A 12853-nucleotide genomic window follows, 5' to 3' on the forward strand; every position below is an offset into this window, starting at 1 on the left:
TTACTTTCTAATTAAAGGCCAAATTTGAGCGTCTATTTAATATTATATGCATTTTTACAATAGATAGTTAACCAAATTATGTTGTGCAAAAAAATCCCTAGAATTTCCAAGTAAAGTCTCATAAAGATCACCATAGGTTGTCGTCGTGGGATGAATAACGTCATTTCACATAATTCTCGTGTAAAGAGCTTTATGAATAAATTCAGATTAATCGAAACAATAAATACTCAAACTAGAGAAAAAATAAAACCAATGTTCAACTTCTCTATAAATGAATTAACTAACATTTTTCAAGTCTATAAAAATACAAGCATTTTTCTCAAAACCAAAAGAGAAAAAAGTAATTACATAATTTCTACATTATGTTTTTTAGTATATAGTATTATACTAAAAATAATCAAAAATCAAATTTAAAAACGTTATTAAACCTTAAACCCTCTACCAAAGCCTCACACTATAATCACAATCTTTAGATACCAATTTCGACTTAACGGTCAAAACATCCACCGTTAAATCACACTTAACTTTAACGATAACTTCCCACGTCTTAACGGCCCCAATCTTAATCTTAACCGGCGCTTTAATATTCACTCTAAACGGCACTTTCCCTTTTCTCTGTTCATTTCTCAACGTCGATTTAACGGCGTTTCCAAGTATAACGTTTGAACCCTTTAACGCCGTTTGAAAAACCGTTACATTATTCACCGGCTGATAAAACGCCGGCAATACACCGGCGGATAGATCCACGCCGGAGTAAACCACTGTAACAGAACTTCCTTTCCGGTAGTAAATCCCTAATTTGTTATTCGGGTTTTCAGATCTGACAGAAATGTCAAACTCCGGCGAGATCTTAGACGACGACGTGACGTTGAAATTCTTAATCGCGATGCTGGAAATGGTGTATTTTGGTGCTTCAGGACGGTAAACAAGGAAGAGAACTCCGGCGGTGATTCCGATTGATATAATGAGAAAAAGTAGAACAGAGAAAGTGAAGCAGAGACAACGACAGCAGCAGCTCCGGCGAGGTTTCCGTTTAGTAAGCGACTCATACCGGCGAGAATTCTCCGGTGGAGGATACTTGTAAATTTGATCCTTCGGAACTTGAACTACGTAAGTCCCCGCCGGAGGTTGTATAGGTTTCGCCGGAGATGGAAATGATGGTTTTTTCGGTGAAACTACTTCGCCGGAGTTGTTTGAAGACGGTGGATTACTTGATGATGATGGTAAATCCATAGGATATACTCGATCCGCCATCGTACTACAAAATCAAATCGAAAATTTCGATATTCAAATTCGATATCTCCAAATAAATAATAAAATTTTTTACTTGTAACTACAAAAAATTTCAATATTCAAATTCAAAAAACGTGAATAGCTCTAATATAGCAAAATGAAAATGGAGTTGTGAGAGTTATGTGAATATATATATTTGCAATGTAATAAAAGAAAAAAAAAACCGCGTTAGACGTAACGCGCAATATTAACGGGTATTTTAATTTAATAATAATTAATTTCATTTATTATATATATATATATATATATATATATATATATTTATTTATGGAGGTTAGGTATTTTTTTTAATATATATTTTTTGGTACAGTTCATTATTAGTTGTAAAGCATAAATAAATTAACGCAAGTAATTTATTACAAAAGTAACCGCAAATACTATTCGAAATAAATCAAAGATATAAAAATATTAAAAAATATCAATAAATATTACATAAATTGAGATGAAAGAATTATTAATTTTTTTAATATATTTGTATGAAAGTGTTATTAGATAAAAAATAATTATTAATAATAATTAATTAATGAAAATTTTTAATTAATATTAAACATATTTTCAAAGAATAATTAACACTCTTTATACATATTTCGCCACGTTGAATCCATAGCCATAGGTATAATTAATTTATTATGAAGTATATTTATTATAATATTGAATAAGACCAAATCTACATGATATTATTATTAATAACGATCAGGCACGTTCTAACCCTATGTATATTTTATTGGTGTCATTATTATTAAGATTGGAATAATGCTAAATAATTAGAAAATTTGGTAAGAATTTAGCTAAAATTTAAAAAGTCTATAAGATTTTTTTTTGTTTTAAAAAAAACTAATTTTTTTATTTTGTAATTAAGGTTTTAAAACTAAATAGATAAAAATATTCGAAAATTAAAATAACATAACGTAAAATATGTTATTTCACTATTCTGGTCAATTCTGAGCAAATTTTTATATATATCATAAAAAGAAATTATAGAAGGTACAAAGAAGCATCTAGTTGCTAGTATAATTATTTTAATCATTTAACTTGTGTAAAAGTAATTTGATGTTTAATTAGTAATTGGATTTAAAATGTCATTAGCTAGCTAGCTTGTGACTTCCTACTAAAATTAATCTAATTGTCATTATCTTATGACTTCATAGAGATGACTTAATTACCCTTTAATTTTAAGTCAATTTATATATATATTTACATATAAACTAAAAATTTAGACTATTTCCCACTTTTTATGTAGAATTTATCAAACCTTTGGGGATATTAATATTGGTGAGGAAGGGGTAAAGTAGAATGAGTAAAAGATTAATGAATAATTCAAACATGAAATAACTAATTTAAAATGAAAATAAAAATAAAAATTAAACTAATCGATAAGTACAGTAAACTGCAAAAGGGTCTTGCTTGGTATAATATAAACGGATGACTTAGTTATAATTAGCTCAGATGTGACTTCTTTGCTCGGTTTGGAGAGCTAGGTCTTATATTATCAAATTCTAATGAAGTATCGAACTTCTACTAATTAACAAACATGAAGATTAGAAGAACTAAATTTTTTATGATCACTACATAGTTTACACTCTATAATGATATTTCAAATGAAAATATTCAAGTAATACAAAATTATAAAATTTAAGAAGAAAAATGAGTTTTCATTATCTTTTTTACCTATATATATTCGATATTTTATACCAATACATAATCTGATAAATACATAATAAGTTTTCTATTTCATGTTAATCACTAAAGTATAGTTAAGTAATTAATAGGCATTATCACCTCAATTATCACTTAATAAATGACAAATTTTTATCATTGGCTCTATATTCTACATTAAGTTATTGGCTTTACACGATTAGAAGTGGATTTATGGTGGTTACTCTAGATATAAACTCAATAGTTTTTGTCTGATTATGTATATACATTAAGAAATTTATTAGCAAATAGCAAAGGAAATTACTATTTGCAGAAAATGTTCTTACCTAGTTACCTACACCCTACTACTTTTGTAGTTAAATTGGTTAAGTGCAAAAAAAATAGAGCATTATCGTTAATTAGTCTGACTCTCATATTCTGAATTAAGCCACATAAATCGAAACGCATATAGGAATATAAAAAAGTATAAATATAAATTAGTTTGACTCTCGTACTCTGAATCAAACCACATACAATTGAAATATATATAAGAATATAAAAGAATATGTACGTTGATTAGTTTGACCTTCTTACCCTGAATCAAACCACGTAAATTGAAACATAAGAATATAATTGGCAAGAAGAAATCAAATTACCTCAAGACACAAGAATTGCAAGTATGGATGAGAAAAGCACACACCACAATCCTCTTAAGATCTTATTGGCACACTATAGAAAAGATATGTGATATATCTTATTGACTAAGCCTTCTTAAGAAGGAAGATATATTTGCACAAATAAGGGTAGTTAGAAATGAGTTGAATTTGTTTATTTATTAGAGGAGAAGAAGAGCACAAAAAGAATAAAGAAAAGTAAGGAGAGGGACAATTTTATTTTAATTATAATACAGCAGTGAGACTGTTTCATTTTTAATTAGAATTTCAATCTGAATTATAGTACGACAGTAAGACTATTTTATTTTTAATTAAAATTTCAATCCGTTGAAAGTAAAACTCTCAAAATAAGTCAAGCATTATGTGATTCAAACTTAATTGTAATTTCATTGTTCTTCAAGATGAGTTAAAAATGAGAAAAGAAGAAGACAACATAAACATTGTCTTAGTCTATTAGTCTTTGTCTTCATTGAAAAAGTAAAAATAATTAAGAAGAAAAATAAGGTATTAATTAGCTTATTTTATTGCGGACTAAAGGGAAATTAAACTATAGATGCTAAAATATCATATGCATTAACATGACTTGGCCAAATGGAGTTTGTATATTCAAGTTACACCTTGTAAATTTCAATTTTTCAAGATTCATTTCAATATTCTTGTGTTTACATTTGGCATTGTCATGAATTTTGGCTTAAATGATGTTAGATTACTATTATTACTTCCGTCTCAAATTATTTATCGAAGATTTTTTTGTACATATCTTTTAACAAACATTCATTAGAAGACAATTCTGTTTATTTATAATTTATAATCGGTATTTATAATATTCATTTGTTTTTTAATTATTTTTTTATTTTTTCTTTTTATAATTGTTCCTAATTACTTTATTCATTTTGACAAATTAAGAAAGGACAAAAATTTTTATGTATTATCCCTTCAATCAATTACTTTTAAAAAGGTTTGAACTTCTTGAAATCTTAAGTTTTTAATTCATCAACTTTATAATTAATAAGAGTAAAATGATAAATTTAGTATGTCATTAATTATTTTTTTAATAGATATGTCAATTCAAAAATGGACAAGTAATTAGGGACGGGAGATTATACTATAAATCGTAAAGGAATAATTTTTTTTACTTGATCTTATTTTACATTTATGCTCTTCTATTTTCAATGTGCACAAATAGTCATTTACACTTATATAAAATTGAACAAATAAACACATACATTCTATTACCTATATCACATTCTACATGACAATTTATATCTTACGTATAACGTATATCATTTTACGTAGAACTCACGTGTTTATTTATTGAACCGATTGGGATTTTACTATTTCCACAAGAGCATAACCGCGTAGGTAACTAACGGCGGCCCTTAGATTTGTTGGCTAAGTATCAAAGAGCACGTTTGTCAAAGTTCTAGCTGGCAAATGCTCACACCTTGGACTTGGCCACTTCATACATATGGAATTATATTAATCAAATCACAAAATACTTATTGTAATTATTAAAATTATTATTTATTTTAAAAGATTAAGATAAAAGTTGTTTTTTTTTCTTTTTATTTTATGAGTTAGAGGGTTAAAAATATATCACACAATTTTTTAATTTATGAGTTGAGGGGTTAAAAGAACGAAAACTTTTACATATAGTTACTTAAAAATAACATAATTATTCTTTATAGCTATAGTTTGATAATTACAATTCGAAGCTACATGTTATAAGAAGGAGAGATGTGAGTGCTACTGGGAGAGAGATGAGAGAGGCGAGAGAGAGGGGGAAAAAGTAGGAGAAAGGTGAATTGTATATGTATATTACGCATATGTATTTGTATATATGGAAAGAGAGATTGGGAGAGGGAGAGAGAGAGGCGAGCGAGACTGGGAGAAGGAGGAGAGAGTTGGGTGAGATCGGGAGAGGAAGGAGAGAGGCGAGCAAGAGAGGAAAAAGAGTGGGAGAGATGTGAATTGTACATGTATATAATTGTATTATACATATGCATTTGTATATATGGCAAGTGAGATTTGGAGAGGGAGGAGAGAGGCGAGCGAGATAGGGCAGAGAGCGGGAGAGAGGTGAATTGTATATGTATATAGGTTAAATAATTATATATTATACATATGTATTTGCATATCCTGACGAATTATACATATACAAACATGACTAATTATACAAACTCGAAGTCAGCTCACGTAATTAATGTACAATATTAGTCGCAAGTGGTAATTATACCAAACTATAGCTTTGATGAGTAATTCAATAGTATAAGTTTGCTTAGCTGAGAATTTTCCCTTAAAAATATATCACACAACGTATTAGTTTGGCGTGTATATATGAAGTGTAGTCTTGTGTATAAAAATGTATACGAACAAACTTAAAAGATAAATTATACAAAGTGATGGTTAAACTATCATTGTTGTATGGAACACAATGTTAGCCATTTAATTAAGAACTCTTATATTCAAAATTTACATGGTGGGAAAACAAAGATGTTGAGATGGTAGTGAGATTGGATGTAGTAGACATAACGAGAGGTACGGCAGAGGTAAGATGAAAAATCATTGGAGAGAAGTAATTAAATAGGACATGTGTATCTTCAAGAATTCGACCTTAGATAGGAAGGTATGAAAATTACGTATGATGGTAGAAAGTAAATAGCTAATGGAGTGTTGTCTTGCTTTCGAGGGTTCAAATTTGTTGGTGTTTGTCGTTATACTAACCCCAATTCATGTTAGTTCTAGTTTTTGACATTCATCTTCACCTGTTTATTATGTTTTGATACTGCATTATTATGTTTTTGTTCGAATTTTTTTTTTAGGCATTACATTGCTTTACCTATTAATCATCATGTTTTGTCTTTATTTTCTTTTTCTTTATACTTGAAAATGTTGCACTTTAGCCAAGGGTCTGCAGAAATAACTTTTCTACCTCCGTAAAATAGTAATAAGGTCTTTGTACTCACTATTCACTTATAAAATTATTCAGTAAATAATGTTGTAGACTAACATAGTTTAACAATTTCAGTTATGAAAGATAATAATAAAAAAAAAAAATTTTGAAATCTAGAATATTAATCGAAAGGTGAAACATACACTTGTCTAACTAACTAAAGACCAAAATGTAATTTTAAAAAAAAACAAAAAGATGAGTTTATAATGGAATTTTTTTTTATTGTAATATAATAATATTTAATATTAAGTCCAATAAGGGTCCATAGCTCAGTGGTAGAGCATTTGACTGCAGATCAAGAGGTCAATCCATAATTAAGTCTTATTTCATGGGTACTTAGTGTAGTTAAAATAACTAGAAAGAAAGAAATTCAAGATTTATAACTATTATTTGAAAATAAGTTATGTTTCAAGGAGAATTATGGTATAGTTCAATTGATTACTTTCATCTATTATGTTGGTTTCACATACAAATATTTGAATTTCATGAGAAGTTCATTGAATGATACACATTTACCTACAAGATTTTTTTTTTGACAAAAGAATTGAGCATGTATGAATAACTTAGTGGAGCATTTTCCGATTAAATTGTATCTACATGTTTAATTATTTTTTATATATATTATTCAATACTGTAGAAAGAGTTTATATTATTATTTCACAAACGATATGAGACTCTAACAGTAATGTTATACGGTCGCTTAAAATGATATTGTAGTCATCATAAATTGATTACTACATTCAGAAAATTCTAGAATACTATGTAGTGCTTAGTCTAGTAGTCGCTTCTTTCCGGATCTACAAGTGATATTGTAGTCATCGTAAATTGATTACTATCTCCCAAATCGCCTCTTCCATACTTCTTAGATATGTTGGTTCTTTTAGTGTTAGAGAAATATTTTAAGGTGTTATGTGCTATAGCTAACAATTAGTATATTCACAATTGTTCCAGGCCAGTGCATCCAAAATGAATTACACTTAATTTTGATCTAACGTGTTTAGAGATACATGTATTTGGACATATTTGGATGCATTAAATCAGGTAAAATCGTAATATTGCAAACTAGAGCGCATTTAAGTAATTATCTCCTAAACTAGTAGGATTTTTATAAGTTTCCAATTAAAAATTCAATTAAAAAGGTTGAGCGATTATGTAGATAAAATATTCATAATTGAGAGACTTTGTGATTATCAAAAGAAAGTTGAGTAAATATTTAAGAAAAAAAACATAATTGAAAATTTTCCAATCATGTTCTAGAATTTTTTTTTGTTGATCTGGAAAGAACCAAACACCGATTAAGTAGAACAGCATATTCGAGAATTTTCTGGATATAATAATCAATTGACGATGACTATAATATCACTTTAAGAATTGTATAACATTATTGTTGGAGTCCCACATCGTTTATGAAATAAAAATATAGACTCTTTATATAAAGTTGAATAATATATAAAAAAATGGTTGAGCATGTAGATACAATTTAGTCAGACAATGATCCACTAAACTGTTTCTACATTCTCAATACTTTTTGTCAAAAAAATGAAATAAAAAACAAGGCGTCTACGAATAAATTCTTTATTACTTATTTGGTATATGGTAATAACATATATAAAAAACATATGAATAACCATATATGTGTTTGTTTGTTCTTCGTATTCTTTCTTTAATATTCTTTTTTGGTACTCATTTTTACCTTATTAAATCTATTTTGGGAATTATTATTTAGCCTCTTCTGCTTTAAATGGTTGAAAACTATTGTATAATAAAAAAAAATATTTAGTTATATTTATAGAGTGAATTAATTTAAATGCACAAGTGTTCTCCTAAACTATGATCGAAATCCTAGTGACGCACCTTAGCTAAACTAAGTTCCTATTATCTCCTAAACGTTTTTTTTTATATAAGTAGGAGCTTCTTGTATGCAGTTTCTAGATAACCCAGGAATAAGCCCTAAAGTCGATATTATGGCCTTCATGCTTTTAATCTAAAGGTCATCATTCTACCACCTTTAGGTTGAGTGATATCATAGGCGAAATATTCATAGTTGAGTGGCTCTGAGTAAATAAAAGAAAGTAAAGTAACTTCCTGAAGAAAAAAGAATGTTAGTTGAGTAACCATGAGATATTATCTCAAACAACTAATAGGAGTTTTTTGTGTATGGAGAACAACTGTTGTTTATGTCTGAAGATTTTCCTATCATGCTCTAGAATTTCTTATAGAATTAGAAAGATTGCAAGCATCGACTAAGGAGAACAGAGTATTCGAGAATATCTTTCGAACATAGTAATCAATTTGTGAAGATTGGAGTATCAGTTCAAAGAACATTATTATTGGAGTCCCACATCGATTGTGGAGTAAAAATATAAACTTTTTATATAGTTTTGAATAATATACAAATATAGTTGAACATGTTATTACAATTTAGTCGAAAAAATATTCTCTAAATTGCGATGATTATGTTCAACCCTTTTTCTTTCCTTGGTAATATTTTTCCGACTCATTTTACCTTAGCAAATCTGATTTTTGTATTTACTATTTAGCCTCTTATGCTTTGAATGGTTGAAAAGTACCATATAGTAAATAAAAATGGCATGTCAACAAATTTTAATGGAAAAAGGAAAATCAAATCTATATTTTCAAATAAGTATGTATCTTACCAATCCTTACGAGTTTTCTATCATATCATATATTTAGAAATATACACTTAAATAGATGTATTTAATTCTATTACAAGATATACTAATTTAGAGGAGAAAGGCGAGCGATATAATCATGTATCTCATATAGTGCAAATCACACTAAATACACACAGGAGAGTGATGAGCAAGATGAGAGATAGGCAAGGGAAAAAAGTGAGATTTTCATGTGAAATCACATGGATATAGTGTATCTAAAATAAATTACACTAAATTTCGATCCCCATGTATCTCGAGATATATATCGGCATATTTTGGTGCGCTAAAGTCTTGTAAAAATTTTAATATTGTAAAAATTTTAATATTGCAAACTGGAGTGCATCTAAGTAATTATCTCCTAAACTCGTGGGGTTTCTATCAGTTCCCATGAAAAATTCAATCAAATAGGTTTGGGGCGACATTGTAGATACAATATTCGTAATTGAGTGATTATCAAAAAAAAAGTTGAATAACTTTTTAAATCTTAATTTATAGGATATAGTAATTAACTTACAAAAATTACAATATCACTTAAAAAATCTTATAACATTATTGTTGTAGTCTCACGTCATTTATGGAAGAAAAATATTGACTCTTTATATAGTCTTGATATTATAAAATATTAGCAGAGATGTTGGTGCAGTTTAGTCGGAAAATGTTCTTCTGAAATGCACCATAATTGTTGCTTTTGTAAAAAAAAATTACAATAAAATAAAAAAAAATTAAAAAAAAATTATATATATATATATTTGAGGATATAAAAGAAAGTTGAAAGAATCATTAGTTGAGTGGTCATCTAAGATTTGATCTCAAACTAGAATTTCTTGTAGATTGGAAAGAAGCAAAGCCTCAACTAAGTAGAACAGAGTATTCGAGAATTTACTGAATATAGTAATTAATTTACGATGAACTATAACATCACTTTAAGAGATCATATAACATTATTGATGGAGTCCCACATCGTTTGTGGAATAAAAACATAAATTCTTTATATAGTCTTGAATAATATACAAAAATAAGTTGAAGATACCCATACAATGATCGAAAAATGTTCCTCTAAATTGAATGGGTATCTTTAACTTTTTTTTCCATAAGATAAATAGAAACACAAGACGTCTACACATAAATTATTGGATGAATCATAATAATTTAGAAGCTAATTACTTGAGTATACTCAGAGGTTTATCTATAACGGGGGTCATCGGGTTCACGTGAACCCATGGTCCACTCTTGAAATCATATATAGTAGTGTTATATTTTTTGAAAAATATTAAAATATGGATGTGTGAATCCACACTTATAGTATCACATAATGTGATTGTGACTGGGTGCACCTCTCTAGGCGAGGTTAGAAATTTGAATTTTATATTAATCTTGTTTTATTTTTCTTTCTAAAATTAGATAACACTTCTCTAAGTGCTAATTGGTATATGTGCGCTTATATATATATATATATATATATATATATATATATATATATATATATATATATATATATAAGAAAATTCTAGACCTATAATTTTAAATTATTTAACAATTTTTAGTAGTAAAAACCAGAATGTCGAACCGATCAAATTTATATCATAGATCAACTTTGTTTAGAACAATGCACTCATCATCTCAAAATCTTGAATGCACCTTTGAAAATACTCTAGTTTACAATATTACATATCTTACCATATTTTTGTGTCCAAATACATCCGGATATATGTTTCTCAAGATATATTGAGTCAAATTTCTTCTAGAAACATTGTATCCAAGTGGATTCGCATGTATTTGGTATACATAACAAATCTCGTTCTTCTCTCTCTCTCTCATCTTGCTCCCCGCTCTCGTATGTATCAGGTATCTCAAATACATGTGAATCACACCAGATACATATAAATATATATTCTAGTGTGATTCTCATGTACCAGAGATACATACGAATCTCGCTCGTGTCCCTTTCCAATCTCGCCCACCTCTCTGTGTTTTAGTACATCTTGTTGGAAAAAATGCATGTATTTTAGTGTGTATTCCTCAATATATAGTAGGAAATTTTTAATTTGTAGTAAAATAAGTAATATTTTGAAAGTACAGACAATATTCAGAAATTTTCTGAATATAGTAATCAATTTACGATGACGAAAATATCACTTTAAGAGATCATATAACATTATTGTTGGAGTCCCACATTGATTGTGGAATAAAAATATACTCTATATATTATGTTGAATAATATATAAAAAATGGTTGAACATGAAGATATAATTTAATGGAAAAATGTTCCTCGAAATTATTTCTTTATTCTCAATTTCTTTTAGCAAAAAAATAAAATACAAGGCGTCTACGCATAAATTTTTTATTACTTATATAGTAAGTATATGGTAATAAAATATATGGAAACGTACAATTATTCTTTCTTAGTTTCTTTAATTTTTTTTTTTTTTTGGTACTCATTTTTACCTTATTAATCTATTTAGGCAATTATTATTTAGTCTTTTCTGCTTTAAATGGTTGAATCTATTGTATACTAATAAATATTTTTCAATAGTTAGAGTGAATTTATCTAAGAATAATTTAGCCACTTAAAATTTGAATGTCTCACCATATTCATTATTATAGAACAAATGTCACTTAATTATTCATTAATCTATTCAAATTTTGTCATGGGATTTGAGTATGGAAAAAAAATTAAGTTAGTCACAACTATGGGTCGTTTGATTAAAAGACAAGCAATGCTGAAATTAGTTATTATGATATCATATTTTATTGATTGTTTAGTTTGTTATATTATATTTTTAGAGGGTGTTAATTATGTATAAAATATGTATATTATATGTATATATACATATAAATATATTTTATATAGAAAGAAAATATCACATTTTTGTTAATATATATTAGAGTGATTTCATATATGTTATTAACATATACTTACTATATAAGTAATTAAAGAGTTTAAGCATAGACGCCTTGTGTTTTATTTATGCTATTTTATTTTTTTGACAAAAAGAATTGAACATGTAGAAGTAATTTAATGGAGCATTTTCTAACTAAATTGAATCTTCATCTTCAACTATTTTTTTTTATATTATTCAATACTATATATATAAAGAGTCTATATTCTTATTCCACAAACGATGTGGGATTCCAACAGTAATGTTATACGATCTCTTAAAGTAATATTCTAGTCATCGTAAATTGATTGCTATATTCAAAAAATTCTTGACTACTTTGTTCTGCTTAGCCGAGTAATTGCTTCTTTCTAGATCTACAAGAAATTCTAGCTCGATTGAAAACTATTTTATACTAATTAATATATAGTGATATTTATAGAGTGAATTAATTTAAGAATAATTTCAGCCACTTGAAATTGGAGTGTTTTCTCTCGATGTTCGTATTCAATGTAACAAGATACCTCGTTATTGTAATTGTTTAAGATCATAATATCCTTGGATGAATCCTATTAGCTTAGGAGCTAATTACTTTAATACACTCTATTTTACAATATTACGTATCTTATCATATTTTTGTTCGTCCAGATACATCCTGTTACATGTATCTTACGATACATTGAGTCAAATTTCTTCTAGATACCAAGTAGGTTCCCATTTATCTAGTATACATAACAAATTCCGTAC

At 27.6% G+C, this 12853-nt stretch overlaps 1 protein-coding gene across 1 annotated transcript; it reads right to left on the bottom strand.

Annotated features, from left to right (window-relative positions):
• Nucleotides 1-245: 245 nt before the first annotated feature.
• LOC101250915 (harpin-induced1-like) lies at nucleotides 246-3722 on the bottom strand. The gene is made up of 2 exons (NM_001328373.2): nucleotides 3585-3722; nucleotides 246-1258 (listed from the first exon to the last, which is right to left on the bottom strand). Exon 2 carries the CDS (start codon nucleotides 1252-1254, stop codon nucleotides 439-441), a length of 816 nt encoding a protein of 271 aa, NP_001315302.1. The 5' UTR covers nucleotides 1255-1258; nucleotides 3585-3722; the 3' UTR covers nucleotides 246-438.
• Nucleotides 3723-12853: the final 9131 nt, after the last annotated feature.

Source organism: Solanum lycopersicum, chromosome 1 (genome assembly GCF_036512215.1).
Source record: "Solanum lycopersicum chromosome 1, SLM_r2.1".
NCBI lineage: Eukaryota > Viridiplantae > Streptophyta > Magnoliopsida > Solanales > Solanaceae > Solanum > Solanum lycopersicum.